General features: G+C 38.9%; 1 protein-coding gene across 2 annotated transcripts; it reads right to left on the bottom strand.

Moving 5' to 3' along the window:
* Positions 1-683: 683 nt before the first annotated feature.
* PRKAA1 (protein kinase AMP-activated catalytic subunit alpha 1) lies at positions 684-22,324 on the bottom strand. Of its 2 annotated transcripts, XM_014875552.2 has the most exons (9): positions 22,141-22,324; positions 16,483-16,624; positions 14,606-14,699; positions 12,844-12,988; positions 11,143-11,230; positions 10,042-10,266; positions 6,362-6,848; positions 5,866-5,992; positions 684-3,779 (listed from the first exon to the last, which is right to left on the bottom strand). In XM_014875552.2, exons 1-9 carry the CDS (start codon positions 22,271-22,273, stop codon positions 3,535-3,537), a joined length of 1,686 nt encoding a protein of 561 aa, XP_014731038.1. In that variant the 5' UTR covers positions 22,274-22,324; the 3' UTR covers positions 684-3,534. The 2 variants fall into 2 exon arrangements, with proteins under 2 accessions (XP_014731038.1, XP_088012157.1); XM_088156031.1 differs by lacking the exon at positions 11,143-11,230 and having other exon boundaries at positions 22,141-22,267.
* Between the last annotated feature and the right edge of the window lie 4,992 nt (positions 22,325-27,316).

The raw sequence follows: 27,316 nt of genomic DNA, 5'->3' as shown, positions 1-27,316 counted from the left end.
GATTATACCGGCTTTTTTTAATGATTCAAAACCACCACCACAATAAAAAAAAAAAAAAAAAAACAAAACAAACAAACAAGACCCAAGCAACAAAACCATTCAAAAAAATTTAAAAAAATCACCACCAGCCCCTCAAAACGCCCGCCCCAAAAAAGAATTAAACATCAACAACAAAAAGCCAAACAAAAGTACCTCAACCTCTGCCCCCCAATAAAAAAAAAAAGACAACAAAAACAAACAAGTAAAAAAAAAAAAAAAACCTCAGCAAAAAGAGAAGACGGGGTTTAAAACGGCAGGGCAGCAGGGTTTAAAGGTGCTCCCTACTTTCAGGGACCAATACCGAGAGAAAATTCCGCCCCATCCGTGGTGCGAGGGGAAGGCTGAGTGAAGATGCGAGACGAGACGTGTCACCACAGTGGTGAAAGCTGTGGTCAGACTTTGTGTCGTCTCAAATTCCTTTTCTGCAGCAAAAATGTTTACGAGATCGAGGGGAAAAGAGTCAGCCGGATCAGGAGAGTATAGCTGGTGCACCAGCCTGTCCAGCTGGGAAATCCGCTCTAATTTTTGTCACGTTGCTGCTTTTGCTATAATAGTAATAGCTGCTGGTTTTAAAACGAGTGTAACAGTTCTTGTCCACTTATACATAGCACTAGAAAACAGCAAGCACACAGTTTCAAACAAGATGGTTCAGTATTTCATGTTTACTTAGTTTTTAGTTTTTAAAGTTTAAAAAGTTGTACAGTTAGAAACAAGCATTTTTGCCGTTCAGCTTTGTCAAAAGAAATTAACAGGAAGTAGGCACATCTTTGTTAAAGAACAAGACTTCATATCTTACAATGGTAATCAACTGGTAAAATAAAATTTAGCTCCAAGTTTGTATTAAACACTTAAGACAAACATGAAAGGTTTTCTTTCCTCATATTGCACCAACAAGATGAATTTTAATCCATTACCTAGTGAGTTATATTGCACATGGACAGGCCAGGTTCATCCATGTTACTGAAAAAATTACAATACAAAGACAAGGTAACTCGTACTCAACAGGAGTAATGTTGGGAATACCGAGTAACACACTTTACCAGTTTGTGTATCTGCATAAACTGCCTTACAACTCTGGCAGCTCTCTTAGTGAAGTTTCAATTCACGCCTATTGGCAGCTCCTGGTGCAATGCTAAAGGTCTGCAAGATCAGTAGGAACGTGTGAAGAAAGCAATTTCAACAGCAAGATAGGAAAGTCACAAAAGCATAGGAAAGTCACACAACAGGCAACTGGGTTAAACTCTGTTGTTAGTGCCCCTTTCTACCCCTCCCCCTCCCTAAAAAAATCTCAATTCAATCAGAAAACCTTTGGCCATCAAAATTGATCTACCATAAAAATGTACTTTTATTTACAACTACATATATTGTACACTTCTGCCAGAAATTTGCTTTAACTTCCTGATAACACAACTAAGAACAAACCAGGGTTGTCTTTAAAGCACAAGAGGGCCGAAAAGATATATAAAATTAAGAACTATTTTGCATCTTTATACCTTGCATGTGTTGTAAGCATTACAAGGAGGAGATAGCATTTATAAAGTTTAATATATGCAAGTGATCCCAAACCAATTCCAGATGAGAAATTACTACAATTTAAAAACCTGTGCGTTTGTAGTGTTTATACAAGCGCAAGACTTAATAATTCCAAAATAAAGGATAACAAAAATGAACACATTGATTTATTCTGTACATTGGAACCTAATTCTTCCAAGACTAAAGACAGACTTTTTTGTAGGATCTGCAGCTGGTCCCTCAACCTTGGCATCTTAAAAGTTTGGGATTTCAACTTCCAATACTAACTTCCACTTTGGAAAATCTTCCGCTTTAAGGTACAGTGATACAGCCAATGTCCCTACAGGGACCATCTGTGACATGAGGATAAAGAAATGAAGTTGTAACTTGTACCCACCTATTAGACAGATCTCACAATCACCCAGTTCAGAACACAGTTCAGGGGCTTTAAGAGCAGCCTTATGTTTCTTCAGATTCTGTGTATGTGAGCTTCTGGGCTGCAGCCAGCTGGCCAGGATTTAAACTATTCTTGTATCTGTAGCTAACAGCTTCCCATGGATAAAATCTCAATCATGGGCAAGAATTTCCATCCATGTGAAGAGCCCAGGTTCCACTGTTCGTAGTAATGCCTGGAGTTCCAGTCTCTTTCTGGGGGAGCAACCTTTGAAATTGTGTAGGTCATGAATATTATTTTGGAGTATTTAGTCTTGAATGGAAAACTAAGTATTTTATGACTGTTTATGTCTAAGTGCCAGATGAAAAGGGAACCATGGCTAATTATATCCAATATAAAGAGATTAAAGGTTTTCATGCAAGTACTACCTGTGATTTTAACATATGCAGTTCAGGATTTTTCCTGAAATGCTGCAAAAAAACATAAATTCAAAAGGATTTTTACTATGGGTAACTGCAATCTACTGTTAAAACTCTAGTACTCAAGTAGTCATGATCAGTTTTCAATAAGACTCTAATTCTGTTACTTTAAATAGCAAAGTTTTCTAATAATGGTCACCTGGGAAAAACTAGAAACCTGTGTATGTAGTTTTCACTTCAAACTGAATACTATATAGCATAGCCTAAATTAACAGGGTAATCAACTGTATCAAAGTATTAACATCGATGTTAAAAATCTGTCAATTTCAGATTCTGGAACAGCATGAAACAGCCCTCAGGCTCTGCTCTTAACTATGGGGAATGTTTCTAAGGAAAAGGATTCTCGGCCTGCAGTAGCAGTGGGGAGCCACCACACTAAGATAACATGCTCAGACCAGGAGCTTCCTCAGTTCCTCCTCAAAGCAACCTTTTCGTTCAGCCCATGGGATGCCACGCCTTCTCAGCATTGTCTCCTGCCACTGTTAGGACTCAATCGTTCTACTACCCTCGGTTCACTACAGAGCACCAACAAGCATTTCCAACTGTCTGGATTTTCATGCATTTAGTAACACTTTGATAAAAGTAGTACATTGTAACGCATCAAAGCATTTTTTATTATTTTTTGTCAAATAGAGGGGAAGAAACATAGCAGTTTTAACACATTACTGTTAGGAGATGCTGATCATTCTCAGTCACAACTGTAGAGGGTGACCAACAAGTCACACTGAGATCACTGAAACAGTATGTGTATGTTAACTTACAGTGCATCGGATATATGTATAACCAGAGAAAAAAACAAGGAGGTCCATCTAGCTTAAATATTATAGGCAGCCTATTTTGCACTCAAGGTAAAATGTTACAAACACTACCCAAAGAGCATGTTATTTCCTGTACCTGTGTTATGCTATTGGACAGCAGGCAATCAGAATTCACTCTAGCTTCGAAATAATATATGTTAACTGCCCATAATAATTTTTATCCCCGTGAAAATTGCATTCTGTGGCTAGCTTTTTCAGCGCCTTAGTTAATTTCACTTGATTATAATTGGAAGCATCTGACTATGATTTAGGCATGCTTATTGCTGTAAAAGAAATAAGCCCATCTTCAAAATTACTGTGCAAGTAGTTTAATAAGATTTGCACACATCTCAAAAAACTCTATTGTATGACTCCCTGGTCTTGGAGTTACATCAGCTGTGGAAGAGTCAAGCGAAGAGTTCACTGATGAGGTAAGGGATGTATCTGCAGATTTTCCTTGAGCATCAGCATCTGAATCTTTTTGACAAGATCTATAGTTGCTCACAGAACCTGATCTCTGTGGAGTTGCAGTCCCAGACTTCGCTTCAGTAATCTCATCTGGGAACAAGGGAAGAAAAGAGGAAAATTTGGTATCATTATCAAATCAGTTCTAGGAAGAGCAAATATCTTCCCCTTCTCACACTTCCAAATCTTGTCTTTTAAAATCTTGATTAATAAAGAAACAGCTTTTGCAAACTGCATATCATGCAAAATGAACTCTTGTATACATAGTAGCACAACAGCAAATGTTCTAATGCTAATTCGTCCTGTTCTCTGAACTGTACTGCAGAACTATTTACATCTACTTCAGACCAATACTAATTGTATTTTTCATGAACTGATTTCAGCAGCTAATTGTTCAATTTAGGTTACTCAAAACAAAACCAGGTCAGCATCATAAGATTCAGTTAGTAGCAGTTTTTCGATTTTTTTAATCATCTACTCTATTTTTATTCTATTTTTATTCTCTTTTGGGTATTTACATATTATCTGTATTTTATGATAATTCATTAGCATATTATACTTGTTAGCATTTGCATTCATTAATTCTTCTCTTTTGAAAGTTTTTCACCATAGAATGTTGTATGTTTGGGCTGCAGTGATTGTTTACCTTCAGTATGAGGAGAAAATAGTTTCATCTTAATAGTAGTGTTCTGCTGAAGCATTTCTATTCTTATTTTAAGCACTGAACATTAACTTGGTTCTAAGCTGGCTCCTGAAAAATTATTTCAGGAGAAACAAGTGAAAAGGCAATCTCTCTTGCTTACACAAAGGTACTTTAATTCACAAATTGTTAAGAGGAACAGAGAACAGTTAACCATGGTGGAGTAAAGGAATGTCAAATCAGTTTAACTACTGGAAGAGATACAGCAAATTCGTGCCCTTGAGCTGCATTTCCTCAAAAGTGGAAACCAGGATTACAGCAGACTCCCTCCCTCAGCTGCACGGCTCTAAGCAGTCAAAAAAAAAAAAAAATCCTTTTTTCTATGCAATGTTTTCCTAGGCATGTCATCTACACTACTGGCTATAGGTAATTTTTCTTTAGTCTGCTATGGCCATAAACAAACATTGTGTTCAGTCTCTATTAGCTCCTCTGGTCACTTCATCAGGCTCTATATACTGTGTTACTGTCACTCCATAAAATATATTTTTCTACAGGTTAAACTATGCTTTCAAGATTCTAGCTCCTGCAAGCATAAAATTCCTACCTCAAATTTTAGCTTCTAGTAGAACTGGTTGGTTAACTTTGCCTTGCTGCTGATGTGTCAGTGCAAAGGGAAAGAAAACTTTAAGGGCAAAAGTGAGAAAACTCTTTGAGTTTTCTCAAAAAGTGAGAAAACTGTAGAAATAAACAGTTTTAAGTAAGGGAGGGGGAAGTGATGCAAAGGCAACCACTTGCTATCTCCAAAGCAGACTGATGCCCAGCTGGTCTCAAGGTTACCTTCCCCAAAACCTTGTTTTCAGCTAGGCATAATATGGCATTGAACGTCCCTTTGTTCAATCTGGCTCAGCTCTGCAGAGCTGTTGCTCCCCTCTCAACATGGCAGTGTGGAAAAAGAGAGGCTGGATACTATGCCAGTGCTGCTCAGCAACAGTCATGTATTATCAATACTGTTTTAGTCACAGATCCAAAACAGCACCATGTAGGCTGCTAGGAAGAAAATTAACTCTCAGTCAGACCCAGTATAGCAAGGTACAGTCCAAGTCAATTTTAAATGCCTAGATGTCATGCTTCATCTTCGCTAGAAAATACTGTTCACATGCTTACTTCAGATCTAAATTAATGTTTAAATTTGGGGTGAGACTCCAAAGGTAGCTTAAGTTGGTCCCAATCTCACCTCCAACAGTCCCGTCTCCTTTTGCACTACTGGTATTAGTTCTGATGCAGACACAAAATGGAGCTTCTCAGAAGCTGATATAGCAAAAACACAATTATTTAAGGGATGCAGCAGCTAAGCATATATCACAGGAACACTAGTCCAGGAAGGAATAAGGAAACACTAATACAGGTTAGATTAGTTAAAAATAAAAAAGGGCAACACTTACTTCACTTCTAAATAAGTAAATAAAGACATGTTTACAAGTAGAATGATTTCCCACACAAGTCAATTAACTTCAGTCAATTAATTAACTCTTCACATACCATCAATACTACGGAAATCCAGTAAGTAAGTTCTGCTGTCCACCTGATACAACTGGAGACTCATTTTGGAATATGCACTTGTTACTGGATTCTTTCTCCGAACACGCAGATAATATGGATTCACAACCTAGTATGAAAGAGATTTGAGTCAGTTAACCAGAATGCTTGAAAAACACTGTGGTGTTTTTATCCTTTCAATCACTAGTTTTTATAAGTGATTTCAGATTTCATTACCTGTTGGATTTGAGGGTTGTTGGAAGGGGTGAGGTAGTTTAGTCAAGAGAAATACATTCCTACAGCCCTAAGAGAAAACTTTAGCACGACTTTTTTTTCCTATCAGCATGTACAGTCTCCCCCCAAAACCCTTCTGGCACAGGACAGGCACATGAGATTAGTGCCAGAACATGAAAACAGTTTCAGACATCTCGGCTATGTAACTACACAGCTCAAACCAAAATGAATTGTTGTTTGCTGTAAAGGTCTTCTATTTTGTTACCTTCCATTCATAATCCAGTTGTTTAATTGCTCGACAAACTTCAGCCATGATATCATTTGGTCGACTCTGACTGCGGATTCCCAAGTGCCATTTAGCCCGTCTGACACCTTGGTGTTTTGACTTCTGTGGATTCAGCTCATCAAGGGTGTGGCGAGGACGCGGTGCTTCAGCTACTAAAAATGGCACTCGTTCAGGGTGAGGACGAGACAGGTGGTGATCATCCAGAAAAGAATCTGGTGGACTTGTTGCCAAGTAGAAGTCTTTGGCCTCGTTCATTATTCTTCTGTTATCTATAATGAGGTGATAAGCAACAGCTAGAGGGTCCTGATGATTTCGGCTGTACAGACAACTTAGCACTTCCTCTTCAGTGCATTCAAATTTCTCACACACTTCTTTTAAGGCTTCATCATCAATCATGGTAGAGCTATATGATGGATCTTCAGGAAACAAGTATTTTGGAAGATCCTGCTTAAACCATTCATGTTCCCTAGATTTAAAAATAAAAAACAATTCTGAGTATATGTAAGTAAAGAAAACATTTTTAACTGGAAATTCCTTTAAAATATAAAATTAATTTTAGTCTGTGCTGGAAGAAAGAATAATGGTTGCCAGTCCAAGACCCCTTGTAGCACAGACAAGTAAAACAGTTCATAAAGCAATCACTACCTGGACAAGATTTTACTAGACATTTTGCAGGAAACTGAAAAAAAAGGTTTTTGCTATCTCACAAATTGTTTAGGGTTAGGAATCAGGTGGCTACTTTCTCATTTACTATTTCAGTCCCTTCCTCCTCCTCTTCTTGTAACTGTTCTACTGCAGAAAGGGCTGATCCTTCTGATTCCCTCTCCTGTTCCCTCCTAGAAACTTCTTCATTCCTGATCAAGTAAGATTACTTTTGCTTTGGTTGTTTATTTCTAATTATAGGAGCAAGTGACGTAGTTGAAAGCTGGGTTTCTGGCTCAGCTGCAGTGTCTGTTGATGTTTTCAGACCCACAAATGCCCTCTTCTCCTTGAGGGTGCTGATTTGTATTGAGTACCTTTCAATAGGAGCAGGCCAGGTGCCCGCATAGTATTAATAGCCAGGCCTCCTTGCAACAGCATCATTCAAACATCCTATCACTTCATGATAAAATGCCATTTCTTTCATGTCCTACCTGCATTTTGTCTCAATGCATTACTACCCATAACCACACTGCTGTGAGGCCTGGGAGATGTTCAAAAATAGCTTGTTAATCTTCCAAAAAGCTGAAACTATGTTCCTAAGAAATACCAGTGGAAATATTTTGACTGCCCAAGGATGTTCAAGATACAGAAGTTATGGCAATGAGGGAGAAAACAGAAGAATGTAGCGAAGGTGCCTTTCTGTATTTGCTCCACAGAAAAAAAATCTTTGACAAAGACATGTAATTGTTAATTGTCTCCCTGAGATGGTACCCAAAGGACATTAACAACCTTAGTACAGAACCCAAATAGCAGTTTAAGCTCAAGGCCAGTGTTCTAATACAGCAAAAAAAAAAAAAAAAAAGAAAAAAGAAAGGAAAAAGTCACGAAGCACTACAAAGCACAGCAAACTGCAAAAAACAACCTAAATCTTCAACATGTACAGCAAAAAAATGGAACATGGAAGAGATCAGATAAATCAATATTGAGAACAGAAAAATGAATATTCTGACCAACAACCATTATACAGATAGAACTTATAATTATCTAATATGGTCTGCTAAAATCTGTTATTATCTCAACACCTTCAAGCCCCACATTGGGTGTCAAATAGGACTGCTATGGTTTAACCCCAGCCAGCAACTGAGCACCACCCTTGCTACTTGCAAATAATTGCTTGGTCCTCTCCAATGGGATGAAGGGCAGAATCAGAAGAATAGAAGTGCAAAGAACTTGCAGGTTGAGAAAAAAAAAAACAAAACAAAAAACAGCATAGCAATTAGAAATTTATTTTCAGAAAATCTAAGGGAAAAAGAAAATCCAAAATCACAAGAGAGGTGACAAGGAAACCCAAGAAAGACAAGTAATGCAGATAAAAACAACTGCTCATCACAAAATGTCTGATCACCAGCAGATCAGCCCCATCAGCCTCCCTCTTATTTTTACTGCAGAGTACAGTATGCAAGTGTGCCTGCATGCAAGTATGGTACTGCAGGCATATGGTTTGGAATATGCCTGTGGTCAGTTTGGGTCAGCTGCTCCAGCAGTGTCCCCTCATAATTCTTCGTGCACCCCCAGGCTGCTCTGTTCGGACAGTGTAAGAAGCAGAACAGACTTTGGCTCTGTGCAAGCCCCGCTCAGCAGTAACTGACATCCAGCTGTTATCAAGACTATTATCAGTACAAATTCAAAACACAGTGACTGTGAAAAAATTTGACTTTATTCCAGCCCAAACTAGCACACTGCACTAAGCTCTGCTCAGTGTGATCCTGAGAACACTGTGCCTCAGCACAAATGTGCTGAGAAAAATACAGTTTAATCAGAAAAACAGTTAATTTGGAAGCAGAAAAATGTTTTCCCATACCACAACAAAGGCTTAGCCATAGCTGAGATGACTGAACCCAGAGGAAAATTTTTACTGCTCGTGGCACCAGGCCTTTCCCCTTGCATGCATATACATACAACCCCTAGAAGAATTTAGGTATTCAGTTACACTCAGTTCGTCCTTTAAACTGTGAGCTGATACATCATATGAATAGGACAGAGCTGTTTCAGATTCAAGTTCCATCCGTGTCCTGTAACCAACATTTTTCAACATCTATGTTGCCACCACTTCTTTTCCACACACTATTTAACACAACTGAGGTAAGTTAAGTTCCCAACCACTCAACTTCTACAACACTTAGTTCTCACAGTGATTTCACCTCTGAAAGGAAGTACTTCCCATTGTAATAAAGTAGTAAGGGGTAAGTGTGCCACATTTTTGTTTCACTGAGAAAAGGGACATTGTTCGTTTCCTAACTTCTGACCCTAAAAGGAGCAGCATTTTCACCAAGAAAATTAACCTGCTGCATAAAGTACATTTCTCTCAGCTACCTTTTTTTAAATTTGATCCAGTGCACATTTGTTAACAATATCAACTTCTCCAGAATCATCTCTTGGAATCTGGGGTCCATGATGCCTCTCTCTACCTACAAACTTTAACTTATCAGTACTTGGTGAAGGGATTACCATTCATACACTAATTCACGCCCGTGCTTTGAAGCTAGAAATTGTTGCCTTACATATGGAATACTCACAGTCTTAACAAACGACTTTTCAGAGCCTGAAGAAATATGAATAAAAGCAGTAGTTATCAGATTTAAGAGCTTCCTCAGACATTTACAGTAGAGAGCAGTGGTTCCTAACAGCAAAGACAATTTTCTTCCCCCGGAGAAGTCTATATAGTGTAATTTTTGCAAACCGTTATGCAAGTACACAGCTTTGCTACAGCAGTCTTAAACCTAAAGTATCTCAGAATTCCCATATATAATATAAATTATTTGTTTTACTATGATCTCCAATAGATACTTCATTGTGCACTACAGATCAGCACAGAGATAAAACCAAGCCATCAGAAGCTGAATTTTTCATCTCAGTCTAGAAAACAAGGACAAGCTGTATGAATAACTTCTTTGTTCTGCATATTTGCACTACTGTAATTCCAGCATCCTGTGATCAGACATCAGCAAATGTTTTACCTAATGTCTCTGATTGTTGCTCTCTTCATTGGATCCACTTGCAGCATGTGCTTCAAAAGACTAATTACAGACGGATTCAGGTACTGAGGGGTATAAAATATACCATCACATATCTTCTTAAAAAGGGTTGGCACGTGATCATCATCAAATGGAAGTGTTCCACATAATAAAGCATAGAGAATAACCCCACTGCTCCAAATATCTACTTCTGGACCTGCATACAACCTGTGACAAAAAAAAAAACTATTAGTGACTTGTGTTTAATACATTTAAATATGTTTTCTCTAATTTTTTCATTGCATCACAGTAATTAAAAGCACGTGAACTCAGGACAACTGATTTTGCAAGCACTACACCATTTCAGTTCTATGCCACGCCTCCCTTGAATTTCAATACTCTTCCCTTTCTAATACATAACAAGGCACAAGTACAGTTTTTCCTCTCTAATGTGTAACAACAATCCACAGCGCAGTTTCACACAATGGCAAACTGAAAGAAACATGCATCTACTACTAAGAAAGCCCACGTTATATATGGTTATTGGTGTTTTAGAGGAATCTGTGCAAAGTCAGCTATCCCCCAAGTTATGGCTCAAAATTTTAAGACAAGTCCATACAGCAGAACGTGTACTGTGCCACTGCCAGAGTAAAACAGACATCTGGCCTCCAATCAGCAAGAGGCAACATTAGGGTAGGTAGCTGAAAGCAGACTTGACAAGCATAGTTTACAAAAGGGAAGTTACCACCAAAATGAGTATCTACTCTGCAGCAGACATTTCACTGCTACTCAACTTCACACCAGACTCTGCCTGTAACTCTGCACCTCAGCTTCCAAGATCTGAGCTGTACATGAGATTTTTAAACCAATTTAGGCAGAGTGTACACAATGGTTTTGGGGCAGTAGACATCACCTCTACCTTACAGGAACTATTCAAAGCTAGTTCACAGAAGTTTTAAACATTTTAAAAATTATCAATACAACTAACAGCCCTCAGTTTCTCACCATCAAGCTTATCAACTGAATTAGTTTTGTACCCCTTAGAATCAAGCAGCAACATGACTGAAGTACATGCATACATGTATCCAATATAAAAGAAACTACCTTCCAGAAATTACTTCTGGTGCAGCATAGTTAGGGGAACCACAGCTTGTTCTTAAAAATTCTCCATCTGACATCATATTTGATAGACCTGAAAGTGTATAAGAGTAACTACTAAAAATTCAGGGAGCAAAATTATTTCACACTGTATATACCACCTAGAACAAACCACTAGTGATTCAAATTAGAAAATTAACAAATTTATTGCAGTTAAGAAATAATATTGTTTGGAATTATGGACTTTATATATGAGCATGCCACATATCCTCCATATATTTTAGCAGAAATCTGAGTAACATCAATACATTACTGTCCACAGCCTAGAGACATTTGAAAACATATTCATTCTTAAACTAGCACTAGATAAATTTGGATGACACAGGTATGACAAAGTTGCTCTAAGGGCAATGAAGCAATATAGCAAGATAGGATTTTGGTCATTAACAAGAAAGTACTAAAAATCTCATTTGCTTCTAAAATGCCAAAGTGGGAAATGCTACCACAGAATTCCCTAAAATTCTATTAAGAGCTTACACAGAAGAAGGCAACTGAAGAGCAAATATAACTTTACCACAATTTACACCCCTACACTATGTACCTAATTCCTGCATCACAGCAGTTTAGTAGTTTGCTTTTCAGATATTCTGTAAGCAACAGAAGTGTGCTTTAGAACTAGGCCGCCTGCATTTACCAGCACCCAGTATAGTCTAGTTTTAGAAAATTTCTTCTTGTTTCCTCAGTGAGGCTGCATGATCAAGACTACCATAAGCCAAATACCTCAGTCTCCAAGAAGGAATTATGCCCTTTTATGGGTCAGCAGGAAATGTGGAGAGTAAATAGTACAGCTTGGCTAGCTTTCATATTCTAACATCCAAAAGCTTTTATTAAGCTCTTGTTTAATACACCACTCATGTAACTGAGTGCTATGTTTTTGCTGATGCTAAGTTACTGTACCTTATTTCTTCACCATGTGAGCCATTTCACCCAAATAATTTTCTTCACATGGGAAACCAATATGATTCCCACACAGCTGAACATCATACTTTCAAAGCATACTTAAAATACTCAGCATTACCTAGCATCTTTCACTGGAGACTTACATAAGCAGTTATTATCCACTATGTCTACAAGAGAACTGTCATGACACAGCAGTATGGATACCTTACTATGCTTATCTGGTGAGGTTTCCTGACTCAGATGGTTCCACAAACTAGCTTCAAGGCTTCTCTGCAGCTGTGTCATGAACAGCGGGCATAAACAATTCAGGAGGACTAGTGTATTTTGTATAGCACTGTAGCTTCTTAATGATGATGAATTGCCCCTGCACTGTTCTTCCAAGAGAGCTAAGCATCTACATTTTACAAATGGTGAAACAGACAAGGAGTGAGTTTTGAAGAAGAAAGGTCAGAAACTAAGTCTACTTAGCATTTTACAGAAAATATTGTTAAGTGAAACCAAATTAATCAGTTCACAATTTCAGCCAGTCACAGAAAACACCTCAAAAGAAAGCAAGAAAGCTTAAGATGAAAACAAGTTCAATAAATGTGCAAAAACATTACTTTATATCTATTTTCTTCATGTTCTTCTGTTGTATCCCACCACCAGGATATTAAACTATACATACTTCATTTAATATTTCCTATTGTTATTAACAGGATCTAACATCAGAAATGTAATTAAATAGAAAAATAAAGCAATGCTTACCAAAGTCAGCTATCTTGGCATTCATGTGTGCATCAAGAAGCACATTCTCAGGCTTCAGATCTCTATGTACTACCATGTGCCTGTGACAGTAATCCACACCAGAAAGGATTTGCTGAAACAGACGTCTACTTTCCTTCTCATCAAGCTAAAACAGACAAAGATTTTAAATAATTAAGAGACAGTGTAAGCTAACTTGTTTTTCATTTTTACTAGCCAGTGGAAACTTCCCCATGACCTAAACTTATACTTATCATTTGATACTTTATACAGCAGATTATCAGAACTTGAAGCAAGCAGCTTCATATTTTATATCATTTTGTTTGTACCACAGCTCTGAAGTGATGCAAACAAAACATATCTACTTAGTCAGAAAGTCACTGAAGGCTCTTAATCACACTTTTGAAATTGGGTTTGGCAGATGTTACATACTCATTAACTAGAAACATTAGCTCTCAAACATTTAACTTTGTCTGTCTGGAATTATCAACAAACTTTGATGTTTAAGCACAGCACAAGATTTAAGGTGGCAAAAACTGCTGAAATGCAGCACAGAAATTATAAATTTCAGATGCTATTTATGCTATCAGCAGCTAGTCCCAAACAGCAGACTTAGGTGAGCATTTCCTACAAAGACCCATAACACACATCAGTTTGTCCCAGCAACTGAAGTATCCTATATATCTAAACATTCTATAAAAAGTGACTTCACATCTTTCATACAAGCTGTTCTAACAGAAGACAGTGAAAAGGGCACAATGGTAGCTTTCCAACAAGGGGATATACTGAAGAAACAGTTTTCAGTTACTCCAACTGGGTACATATTCATCTGGTTTATTCCCAGCCATTGTAAATTAACAGATTAGAAGAAAGGAAGAATGCTATGACGAAGTCACATATCAAGATTTGAAATGTGTTAACATATAACCATTCGTACCAGAAAAAAAACCCCACAGTCATAAAATGCATTCTAATTAATAGCAGCAAAATTAAAACTGAATACAAGAAAATACATCCACATTTAACAGTACCCCTTGCTCTCAGCCTCTCAGCCATTCTGTGACCATGCAAGTCATGTGTTCATGCCCTTTCCTCATTATATCAGGCCCTGAAGGTCCAGTGAAGCAAATAGACAAACCAGTTTTCTTCTTCCCCTTCCTACCAGCCTCAAGATTCCTGGGTGCCAGGCTGATTATCTGCTTCCTTACCAGCCTTTAGTTCTCAGACACAGAGACACGGATGATGACTCTGTCATGGCATATGGAGCTGAAACAGCAGCCAGAGCAGTGTCTTTAACATCAAACAGTTACCAGTGCTAAATGGGAATGAAACCAAAGACTTCTCGGTGGCCACAGACACCTCCACCATCCTCTGCTTCCTCTGAGGACTAAGTGACTTGTGTTCATCACTATGATTTTCAAGACTGGCCTATGGTTGTTATATACAGCAAATATATATTAAGATTTGACCAGATGTGCAGAAGGTCTAGATGAATAGATATCCCAAGTTAGGTTGTGTAAAAATTCTGTACTACACTATTTATGCATTACAGTACATTCATTCTGCTCATAAAAATCCTGTGACACTCTAATCATAAATCCTGTGCTACACTAATCATAGTATTCTTTCGATAAAACTTTTAATTGTATCATTCTGACAAAAGATACCCAGAAATCTGTCTCATCAGTGTAGGGTGACACAGGAATGTTGCAAATGCAATAACAGAATGCAAGTCACTCATTTGCAGAGCTGGACTACATCTTACCCTTCCATTTTTACAGATATAATCAAACAGTTCTCCTCCTGAAACATATTCCATCACCATGAAAATGTCAGTGGGTGTACTGATGACTTGGTACCTGATAAGAGAAGGTATCTATTAGTCTACACACTCAGCAAAACACTAGTCACATTTAGTCAAAACCAAAGTCGTACAAATAATCAGAAAAAAATATACTGTAAAATACTTATTAATCAATCTACAGCTACTGGAATGACAATATGTTTCAGAAGATTTTTACTCTACTTTCATTGTATGATACCACCATTGCAAAGAGTTTCAGGAAATTTGTAATGCCTAACAGGAACAGCAGTCCTTGTTCTTTCAGAGGTACAAGTGATTTCTATAAGACTGTTTATAGTGCTGCCTCAGCAACAGCTTGATGCAGTAAAAAAGGACTTTGCTAGGATTGCAAAAATACACACTTTTCAACACTAACATGCAAAAAATTCACTTGCCATAAATGAAAAAGTATACTTCGAGACTATGAAAAAATTCATCTTAATAATGATCAATATTAGTATTTAAGAGTATTGATCTCTGGTTATTATATTTTATCATTCTACTTTAATTATAATTTAAAAACGTAACTTTGAAATAACAAGTTTAAGGACAAAATCAGAATTTAAGAGGTTTTGATTTTCCTACCTCTCCTTACCTAAAAATTGTTTAATTTGTTCCCTTTAGGAACAATCCACATGCAAAAGGAAAAATTTTCACTGTGATTCCCTGAGAAAGAAGCTGTCATCTGAAATCTGCTAAACCGTCTTCAGTTTAGCAACACTACAAGCACCCATTCCTCTTTCATCCTGGTATGTCACTAGGTGCACTGACACTCCTATCCTGTTATGGCTATAGGTATGCCCTTTGGACTCATTCACAGATTAACTGAAAGCACTAGCAATTTTGCTGACAAATCAGCTCAACAGTCTTCTGAAAACTAGCCCACTGAGGAAGTGGGTGAGTTGACCTTACATAATGTAATTTAGCTTCAGTGTCACGGCTGTTGCTGAATTAAAGGGAGTGCAGAGACATGGGATCTGCCAGTGGCAGTGGTGTCTTTAGACAAGATTCTACCAATAAAAAAAAAAAAAAAAACACCCACATGATGACTAAGACAGTGGAAGTCACTCATACTCTGAAAATGCAGATTATCTTAACAGGAAATTAGAGTCAAAGAAAATCAACATTACTTGTAATTTATTACCACAGACAAGACATGGAGGATCTACTCTGGGACACAGTTGCACTCTGAAATCCACTGATGAACTATTGATCAACTACGAGATGTAACCTGGCACATTTTAAATACCACATTTAGACAAAGGGTAGCCACTACACTGAAGATTTCTGAAACAGCAATTACATTTATCAAACATCCTTAATTCAGAAAAATCTTGCAGAGCACCACCTACACTGAAAAAACATGTATCACTGACCAGCACATCACTAAAAACATTTTGAGAAGATGCAATGACTATAGAAATGGTTTTTACACTCTTGTTCTTAGTAACTCATTTTCCAAGCAGGAAAAAAAAGAAGTCAAACATAAACAGAAAAAGAAAAATTAAGCAGCCACTAAACTCAGAGATGACTGTTACTAGAAATACCTGTCATGACATTACCCCTCATACACCTGTCCAAAGAATTTCTAAGCAAAGATCTAATGGAAATTCTCCAGCCTGCAGGAAAGATCAGCTTTGTAAAAACACATCACAGAGGGCACAGTTGCACACTTTGAAGCTGGTTACTCTTCTGACAAGATACCATTTGTACTGTTGCCCTTTAAATGCATTTCAGATCTGTGAGACCAAAAAGAGATTACTGGCTAAGTAAGCTTGATTACAGTAAGCAAAACTTACAGCTTAATTATATGAGGATGCCTGAAGAGCTTGAGGTTCTGAATCTCCCTTCGGATTTTGCCTACAACATCAAGGCTGCGAATCTTCTGTCGATTCAGGATCTTCACAGCAACTTTATGCCCAGTTAACTCATGTTTTCCAACTGCAAGAAACAAGGAAGTATTTAGTCAAGGTTTTATATTGCTCAGTTAAGACATTATTTCTCCTTTTTGAATGTAGCCAAGTTAAGACACTAGCATTCCACACATCCCCATTATCTCTGAGGAAGCTGAAAACCAGATGGGTATGGAATTTCTTCAGCCCTACTCCAATTTCTCCCACAATTCTATAATTAAAAGATGTATGTACGTAAGAAATTCCTTAAACCAAACCAGCAGAAGTCTTGCAGCACAATATTTTTTTGCAATATTGGTTTAAAAAAAATTCTTTTAAAGCAGCAAAGCATATCCCCAAACCTTGCAATCCTTGTAATTACAGAGAGTATTTTCTCTCCCTGTGCAAGTCACTCCAAGCTTTTGGCTTACTTGGCAACCCACTCAAACATGTTTTCCTGTATCTCTTCTACTTCATCTGCAAGGATCACTCCTATTGCTCCCTCAAGAAGCCTGCTTCAGTAATTGCTTTGAATTACCAACATAAGTACCTGATCAGTTTACTTATAAAAATGTATGTCCTTGGAGCAGTGTGACAGCTCCATAGACTACACATATAACACCAGAGCTTTATTCTATTTAAATAAGTGGCAAATGCAACAAGAAATGCACAAAAAATAAAACAGAAATAACGAAAAACAACACAAAAATGCAACCTAATGCATTCCTAGAAGTGGAGATGAAACTAAGGATAGTTGCACTGTTCTTTAAACAGAGGTACTAAAAAGTGTAAATATTTCACAGTCAGTTACCTTTCTTAAAAGTCCTTAACTTTGCAAGTGCTATTGGGAGTAGTCACAGCAAAGTCCATCAGAACATTTTTCTTAAACCCAAAACGCAATCAAAGACGGAACACCAAGAAGCTGAGTATTTCTTTTACTAGAAGGCTTCCCTATCTGCATGGCTGTCAGATGCAGTGATTATAATAATACCATTCATTTGCCACCCTCGTTCCTACCTTCCAAAGATAAGCCAGATTGTCCAGACACCCACATGGCTCATCCTTGTCTATGTGAATAGGCATTTGTAACAGTGCTGAACACAATACTCACTCATTTGAGTGCCAACCCTCACTAGAGAATTTAAATAGGCCCTGGGCTTCAAGTTTCGTTTAAATATATCCATGAGAAGCTGTGATTAAACAGAAGTGATCCATAAAAATCCTTCTGTGTACAACAGATATTCTGGATAGAATAAACAAACACCCATCAATCTGTAAATCTCATTCCAGCACAAAAGACCTTCCTGCTGCTTTTTGCCTCTATATTGAGCTAAAAACTAATGCAAGTGAGAAGTTCTTAGCAGAGAGACTGAAGAGAATAAGCATCTGCATGCTTATTTTACAAGCAGACATTCACCTATAAAATTAAGCAGTCTGAATTCCTATAGGGAACCAAACAGTGGATTACCCAAGACCTGGAAACCATCACAATGCTGCGCTGAGATACGTCTAGTACCTGAAAACACAGAAGAGCTCTGACTAGGATGAAAAGACATGCCCACATTCAAGAGGGGCCATTACCTAACAATGGCCACAATAAACAAAGTGCTAGGCTGGCATATTTGCACTACTGAGGAATGCAGGACAAAGCTCGGATCCATAGCAAGTTCTAGAAAGACCACAAAGCAGTTACAGGTGAGTGCCTAGAAATGTATGAGAATTATTTGCTTTGAACCAGACCTACAATTAAAGCAATCACATTCCCTTTATTTTCTTCAAAAGTGACAGAAGTTTTAAGCATCTGTGTTCAAACCCTCAGGAAAAAAAGAATCATCATAAAAAATGATTAAAATTAGAAAAGCAACTATTCTAATCGTAAAGTCTTTGCCCATCCATAATGGGAAGTGATGTATACCAGGAGTATTTGAAAAAACAAAAAAAAAAAACAAAACCGAACTTTAATCAGTAAGTTAAAATGTAACACTTTTTTGTTAGTAAGAAACAACTTCTTCCAAACCAAGCAAAACTCTTTTGGTCAAACACATGAATCTGTATTTTCTTTTGCTGTACAAAGTACATTTAAGAAGGTGTTTAACAGAGTAAATAACATATATATTTGACCAACTCTACAGCTTAGAATATAAATACACAGTTCTGATATGCACTGGGTTATAAAATCTCATCTTTAAGCTGCTTTGTTTAATTTCTGATTTGTCAGTCTACCATAGACTGGAATTCCATGGGCGCTCAGAAAAACATTAGATTGTAGCTAATGAATTACTTTCCATGTTCAATATGCAAGACACATAAGAAAAGAGCTTTTCAGAACAAGTTTTTCTTTCAAAGTAATTAAACAGTAACATTTGCAGTTGACTGAAACCAATTCTAGCAGTCACAGCCTTCAACACTGTGCGCCTCAAGCCTTAATTTTATTCACTGACTGGGAAAAAACAAGATTTTCTGCTTCTTCAACTCTACAGCTCTGAATAAATCATTTTAATGAAAACGTACTATGGTTCCGATGCAAAAAGATCCCAAAAAGCCTATTCTTTAGCTTAAGATATTTCAAATTAAATCTCTATTTTCTTCAGTAAGGCTTGCCTTCCTTTAATTCAATTTGAAATTATAACAAATCTAGCCTTTTAAGATACAAGTAGCCTTTCCTGGATACAGTTCAAGGTATCTGTTACCAGTAAAACAGCAGATACCAGCTGGAAACAGACTGCCGACACTTTTGAATTCAACATTAGGACAGAAGTGAAAGTGTCACCCCAGGTGATAACATCATGTAGAAAGGTAAGCAGCCAGTGTTACCTTCCTGAAAGCTACTTTGCATTATCACTTGATGGAAGTTTTACCTATAAAAGGGAACGCACCCTAATCCTCAACTAGCTATCAGTCCTTCAAAATAATCTCTGGGGAAAAAAAAATCATTTAACAGACTTAGTATAGTCCTATATTTCTTTTTTTTTTTCCTGATAATACTAATTGCCTTCAGGCTTCACTGTGGCTTTGCACAGCACCAAGATTTTCACGACAGTGACAGAGTCTCAAAGCAGGAGCGACATTTTTAACTGTAGAAGTTCAGGAGGTAGAGTCTCTATCTTGTTTAAATCTTCAATTGGAAAAAAACCTGTTTATGAGGCCATGCAGACCAAATGCAACACAGTCATGAAACGAAATATAGATATCAATCGCTAAGTTTTTTGGGGGAAAAAAAATCTGAAGGCCATGTTGTATTTAATCAAACAAGCTGCAGCAGGCCAAAAAGCCAATCCAAAGCTCAGAGGGAAGCAGTCTTTTAAGAGTATAAGATAAACAAAGGTTTTCACTAACATGGGAAAAAGCCCTAAGCAACAATAGTTCATGCTGTGCAAAGCCACCTCTCTGCACAACCTTAGGTACCATTCTGATCTGCACTGTTCATTTCCAGGTCTCTTATGGCCTTGGTTTGCAGTCCATACAGAAGAGTGTCAATAGATCTGGAGAGCCAGAACAATTATTGTATTTTTAGAGCTTTAAGTAATATTCTCATATGGACCACTGGAAGCCCGAGTACTCTTCCTTTTATGAAAGATAACTTAAAAAAAAAAAATTTATCTGGAAATCAAAGTTTGCATCTAGTTTCAGCAGAAAACATCAGCAGTGCTTAAAAAAATTGATGGAAATTGGGATAGATGTTTTACACTGAATCATAGTAAAGTCTGAACATGAATGTGTCTCATACAATTGGTTTAGATTCAGTGTTCTTCCACCTCAGCTCTTCACTTCAGTGGCATTTTAGCTTTGCCTAGATGCTGTCTAAGAACAGCCATCTCTGCAACTGCCCATCTGAGGCACAGTCAGGTGAATCAAGCCACTCAGAATTAATTCAGAGTGGCACAGCCCGGTGAAAATGATAAACTGGAGAGAATCACACCAGTGGCAGCTAATAGCAGTGTGAATTCATCTGACAGCGAGAGAAGGAGACCTTTCACAATTACCAAATAAAGCACTGATTTTCCAGTTCGATTTTTTCAGGCTGCCACTATTAGAATAAAACATTCACTTTCAAAAAGCCATATGCCTGACCCCCCTACATTGCGTAAGCCCAATGTAAATCCTAATTGAATTTTAAGAGGTGAACACATGTTTTTCACTTTATGAAAATACATTTGATGAAACCATATCACTCGAGAAGGAAATGATGAAAACAGGAAAGCTGCAGATCTGGTATTAAATGAAGAAAATGTGTGCTCAAGAGGAAAACCAGTGCATCATAGATAAAATGTTATTTATTAAGCACAGCTGAAGCAAGATAAAAGTAACACAGTACACCGCATGGGAACAACAGAAGCAGTAGTGCAAAAGTGTTCTCCTAATTTTAGGGTGGTACTAGAACACTGATGGTATGCCAATTTTAAGTCTTCTGCAGTGCCTGGGTAATAAAACACAAAACAAACACACCTTTGACCCCTCCCCTCAATTATGCAGTCCTTCCATGAGGAAAGAGCTCAATGCTTGTCTTCTGCATCACTTTTTTTTTCCTCTACTCAAGGAAGTACTAAGTTCTCACAGAAAAGAATGGCATCCCAGCTGCCAGATGGGAGGGGGCAGTGCTCCCAAACGGCTGGGGCTGTCTCTTTATAAGCTTCCATTGAAAAAGAGACTCAAAGGACTCTGCTCTCAAATATTCTTCACTGCTTTCCTAGAGCAAAATATCATCTTATTTCCTATACATTAGTAATTTTCAGAACATGTGAATAGTTAAAAGAGCTTGTGCAGAGCGCATATAATCTCTACTGGGGAAAAAAAGCTGGGTTTTATTATGCACCTATTAAGCCACCAAAAAAAAAAAAAAAAAAAAAAAAGAAAGAAAGAAAAAAACCACAACAAAACAAAAAAACCCACCCAACCTGAGCCTAGCTCTGCTCATTTGAGAAAGGATGTTTTTTTACTTGCTTACCCGAATATTTGAAGTTCTCATAAACAACACAGCAGGAACAGTGTGAACTAATGCACAGTCCTGCCACTTGTGGTGAATGGCACCAAGGAGAAGTTTAACTTCTACCTTATTTCTACTAGCCTTCAAATAAGCAGTATGGCATCCATAGCCCTACACTGGAATATTTTTTATATCTGAGCTGAAAAAAAACAACTTTATTAACCACTGGTCAAGCAGATTAAACGTGAGGTTTTTCCGTATCGGCACATCAGCTGCGTTATCAACTGATGCAACAATCCCGGACCCATCTTTTTACGCGTATTTCTATGCAGAGAGAGAAATCTTGCCTTCCTTACAAGGGCATCAAGAGTTCGTACTTGAACATCAAAATGCAATGTAAGAAGCTCCATGACTTAGACTCCCTACTTCCGTGACATGCCCAGTGTTGCTCTAAACAAACGCAGCATTCAGCTCCCAGCGGTTATTTCCGCAAGCACAGATGAGGAAGCTCTTTCAGCTCCCCGCCGCGGGACCGCAAGTCCCACCCCGGCACCTCAGCCCGCGCAAGCCCCGCTCCGAGCGGCACTCCCGCCGCCGGGGCCCCGCTGACGGGCCGCCGATCGCCCCGCGGCCCCGCTCACCCTTGACTTTCCCAAAGGTGCCGACGCCCAGCGTGTCCCCCAGGATGTAGTGCCCGATCTTCACCCGCCCGTGCTCGTGCTTCTGTTTATCCGCCACCGCCGCCATCTTGAGGCAAGGGCCGAGCCTGCGCATAACGCCCGCCCGCGCCGGGCCGGAGTGCGGGTGGGGAGGAGCAACCACAGAGCGCCCGCCCGCACCCAAACCCGGAAGCGAACGGCGCGCTGAACGCCCGCCTGCCCTGCCCCAGGACGAACCATTGCGGCTCTCGGGGGAGGCCGGGCCGGCCCACGGGCGCCCGGGGGACAACGGGTCGCGCTGGGCTGCAGGGCGAGGAGATGGCGGCGCGTAAGGGGTCGTGAGATTGTGGTGTCCTTGCAGCTAGGCCGCCCTCATAAAACAGCCCGAAAGTCTGTATTTCCAGTAAGCTTGTAAATTAAATCTGTTTGTTCTCCTCAATTCCTCTTCCCACATCCAGACCTAATATGGGAATGCGAAGAAAGGCATGATATTTTAACACCGAGATCTCTTAAATACCTTGACCATGTATCCTGCCCCCTGGCTTGCCTTGCCAGCCCCTCACGCTGCTCATTCATACTGCATTTCACCTACTAACCCGCCTTCCGTTCCATGCATTGTGTATTTTCTATACACTGATGACCATATTTCTTTCCTTGCTGACTGTAACTGGATTAATTTAATCGCATTCCAACTCCACATTGAAAGAAGCACATAAACCTAGAGAAGGAATGACTATTGGATGGGTATTTTCAAATGGAGAAATCATCAACTGAAGAGAATGGCAACTCCCATGCCTTCACTTCCTTTAACTCGTACTTCAGATTAAGTGAATGATTCAATCTAAAATGGTTTATTTGCTTACCCTACACACAGCCCCTGAATGTTTGCAAATAGGTAAATACATTAGATAGCAAGAAATGGGCAGTTTTATTCTAGTAATGGTCAATCAAATTCAGAGAGCCTTCAATATTACTTACATTATAGTCACTAATTTACCAGTTGGGATACAGAAATTCTGGTCTATGCAAAAAATGTGTATTTTAAGAAATTACTCTATGATAATGGCATAAAAAAATCATAGGGAAGTAACCTTGAGGGAAGTTCCCACTCAAGGAGAAATCTTCATACACTCTGGAAAGGGAAGGGATGTGTCAGAAGTGTGTCCATCAAAAAGTGGGACTGAGCTGAGTAAATAAACCACATATATAAAGTGATTGTCAGCCAGATGTTTCTAGGTCACCTGTGTCAGCTCAGTGGCCTTTAGCTTAGCAGCTTTACTTAAGTTATCAGCATTATCATTTGGGGGTTCCTTTCTCAGGAACTTTGCCACATCTTCATCAGTGCTAATTTCTGGCAGGAAATACTGCTTTTCACATCCTCAGGATGTTTAACTTTGAATAGTTGAGTCAGGCTGGTCTCAGTATTCTTCAACACCGAAAGCAGCATGACACCCCTCCTCCACCCACCTCTGATAACTTTTGCTAACAAGACAAAGTTTGAGCAGTTTTATCCCACTTAAAACATCCTGCTATACTACATTAGTAACATTACACTACAATAGAATTGCACAAGGTTTGAAGCGAAATTTTAAAAATTATTTGGCCTTATGTTAGATCTTTGGCTCTAAAAATCCTGTACATCACAAGTAGGAAATACACATACAAATTAGAATATACAAACTAGTACAGTACATGATCTTGATTTTGGGGAAAAATATTTATTGGTCAGTTTAGCAAATTTCAGGGTGGGATTGGATAGCAATCTAACATCAGGAAAAGAAAACTTGGCAAGTTCTCTTTTGTGATGCAAAAAGCATTACTTTAACCTTTTGGAAACATTCTTTGTAGTATGAGGAGAAAATTATGCATTGAACATCACACTGGGAAAAAAAAGAATGGATTAAGCCATAGCTAGCTGAAGAGAAAAATTATTTGAGACATCTGCAAAGCTCATTAGTGTCTTGCTACTAAATGATTACAAGCTATTTTTGGCTTTAACACAAGGTGTTGTCCTGATCATGACAACACAATGAGAATTCAAAAAGCTCCACAGGTCTATACTAGAAAATTATATAATTTCATTAATTACTAAGTAATCTCTTAATCTCTTAGATAACAGAACATTTTAGAAAATGAAAATAAATGAGCTATTAAAGTCAGATGGGAATTAGACTATAGAAGTCATTCATTGCTTTTATATTTGCGGCCAAAATTGAGTTTTACCAAAATATTTTGTCAATTTGTATAGCGACTCTTATGCTTACACCACAGCATTCAGTTTTACTCAGAGTTCTTTGTCACACCTTGAGCATTAAGTTACTTAAAAAAAAAAAGAAAAAAAGCATAAAATCTACAATAGATAAAGTCTTCCAGACTGACTCAAATCAAGCATAATAATAATAAGGCCAAACCTTATAGTAAGATCACAATGGATTAATAGTTTAATATTTGGTGCTTACATAAAATGCATACGAACCTACACAGCTGCTTAAACTTTACTCAGTGTGAAAGGTAATGATAAACACTTTGCAATACTAATCAGCAGCACTGCTCCCTCCCTCGTCTTTTGCATGCAAGAATCATGTTAGAAGATTGAGCTTTTTTGGCCAATAGTGCAACTTTGAGTAATGTATTGTTAGGCTGTGGGGTGCAGGTTGTCCTCTTAGAATAGCTGTAGGAACAAAACATACCAGAGGAATTACTCCATGAGTCTTTTAAGCCGACTTGCTTTCTGATTAAAAAAAACCCCATGCAGTACCTTAAAACCACTTTTTGTTTATTCACACTGGGCATACTTTTAAGACAGAATTTTGAAATAAAAAATTAACTCAAAGCTGACCTAATGATTTCTGTCAATTACCTCCATAATCTTGAGACAGAAAATTGCTGTTAAATTCCCCTTGTACAGTTTCTTTCTTTTAAATGTAAGTTGTTTTCATATTTTCAATTATTTATTCCCATATGTGGGAAGACGCAGGGCACTCTAGTGTAAATAGAGCTGCTGTTCTGTGGAAACACTGACAGCATTGTGTTACAAGTGCCACCAGTGTGGAGCCCCAGCATGCATGCCCTTTGTGACACACAGGGAGCCAGTGCTGTGGTTCTGGTTCAGGTTCAGGTTCAAGGCTTTCCTAACACGTCTGCCCAGACACTGCAATGCCATCAGGCCCCTGTACAGGTCAGGACCAGCAAGAAGACAGGAGTAGTAGATGAGGTAACTACTTGACAGTGCAAGAAAACAAAGGATTGAAGACAACAGGGTAAACATTCTCAATTTTATTAACAATATGAAAGGGGGAACGTTAATGTGGGTTGTTTCTACTAGCTGGCATTAAGACTTCTTTGGCATCATTGGTGAGTTTTGCAAACAGGCACACACTTCTTGCCCTTTTCTGTTTGACTTGTGACTCTACATTACTGCTGAATGTACAGCACAGTTCTTCTCCAAGCACCCAGTACTATTTCCACTTTCCCTCTCCTCCCCTAAAAGTGTATGCCTTGCCCAGCTCCAGGCTTGTATCTCTTCAGCTGTTTCCAGCTTCTAAGTTGAAGACACTGCAGAAATCACAGAATGGTTTGAGTTGGAAGGCACCTCTAAAAGATCCTCTAACCCAGCCTGCTCTGCAATCAGCCAGGACATCTTCAACTAGACCAGGATGCTCAGAGCCCAGTCCATTCTCTCCTTAAATAACTCCCAGGGATTGGGAATATTATAGCTTCTCTGGGCAACCTGTTCCAATGTCTCAGGAGCCTCATAGAAAAAGACTTCTTCCATTTACATTGCCTGAATCTACCCTCCTCTAGTTTAAAACCATTCCCTCTTGTCCTATAACTGCAGGCCCTACTGATAGGTCTATCCCCTTCTTTCTTCCAAGTGTCCTGCAAGTATTGAATGCCTTCCTGGAGCCTTCTGTTCTCCAGGCTGGACAATCCCAACTCTCTAGGTTCATAGGAGAGGTGATGCAGCCCCCAGAATCTTCTTTGTGGCCCTTCTCAAGGCATGGTCCAACAGAACCACATCTTTGCTGTTCTGGGGATCCCAGAGCTGAATGCAGTGCTCTGAGGTGAAGTCTCTGTGTAGATGGAAGGACAGAGGGGCAGAATCACCTCGCTTGACCTGCTGGCCACACTGTTCTGGATACAGCCCTGGATGTGGTTGGCTTTCTGGTTTCTGGGCTGCAAGTGCACATTGCTGGTTCATGTCCAGATTTTCAAGCACCATTACCCTCAATCCCTTCATCTCTCAGCTGGGATTTGCCTTGATCCAAGTGCAGGACCTTACACTTGGCCTTGCTGAGCATCTTTAAATCCAAATGAGGCCTCTTGATCTTGTCCATGTCCTCCTGCATGGCATTTTGTCCCTTGGACATGGCAACTGCACCACTCAAAGAGGTGTCCCTTGCAAATTCTCTGAGGGTACACTCAATCCTACTATTCACCTACTGCAATCATTGATGCCGTGCTCACTGTGGGAAAAGTTACACTTTGACCTTCCCTTATGACTCACATGCCTACAGAAGCCCTTCCTCTTCTTTGTGACTTTGGCAACACTTTCGCCTTCCCAGCCCTATCCTGTCACAACTGAGCAATATCTCCATGCTCTTTCCAGGACACCTCTTCCTGCTTCCCTGCCTTTGTATTTCCTTCTTGCCCTTCCATTTGGCGAGCAGGTCTTGACTCAGCCATGCTGTTGGCTTTCCTTTCCTAGCTTCTTACAGATGGGGATTGAGAGCTCTTGTTCCCTGTGGAACATACACTTCCAAATCTGCCAGCTCTGTTCCACTCCCACTCTGAAGGCAGAAGGTCCCATTGTCTAACTCTTTCAGCTTAAGAATTGCAGAACTCTCCTGCAGGGAGATGCTCATGCAGCTTGCTGTTGTGCCAGGGAGCTCAAAGGGCCTCGCTTAGGACCACTGTTTATAGTGTTGCAAGATGACTGACTTCAGTCCTCAGGCAGTTTTCATCTTGGTCACAATCCAAGGCAGTAATTACTGGAAATTTTCAGAAGTCCGTAACCATAATATTATTCCACTCAGGCAAGTCATATTCCTAGGCTATCAGGGGATGAATTACTATCTCTTGTCACCCTCCTCTGTTAGGCAACAAAGGCGCTGGTATGGACAGTATTTCTGGTAAGTTCAAGGGCAGTTTTGGTAGG

The sequence above is a fragment of the Sturnus vulgaris genome, chromosome Z (assembly GCF_052056855.1).
Source record: "Sturnus vulgaris isolate bStuVul1 chromosome Z, bStuVul1.hap1, whole genome shotgun sequence".
Classification (NCBI taxonomy): Eukaryota; Metazoa; Chordata; class Aves; order Passeriformes; family Sturnidae; genus Sturnus; species Sturnus vulgaris.
The sequence above is the reverse complement of the archived record's forward strand: the minus strand, read 5'-3'. Positions and strand labels throughout refer to the sequence as shown.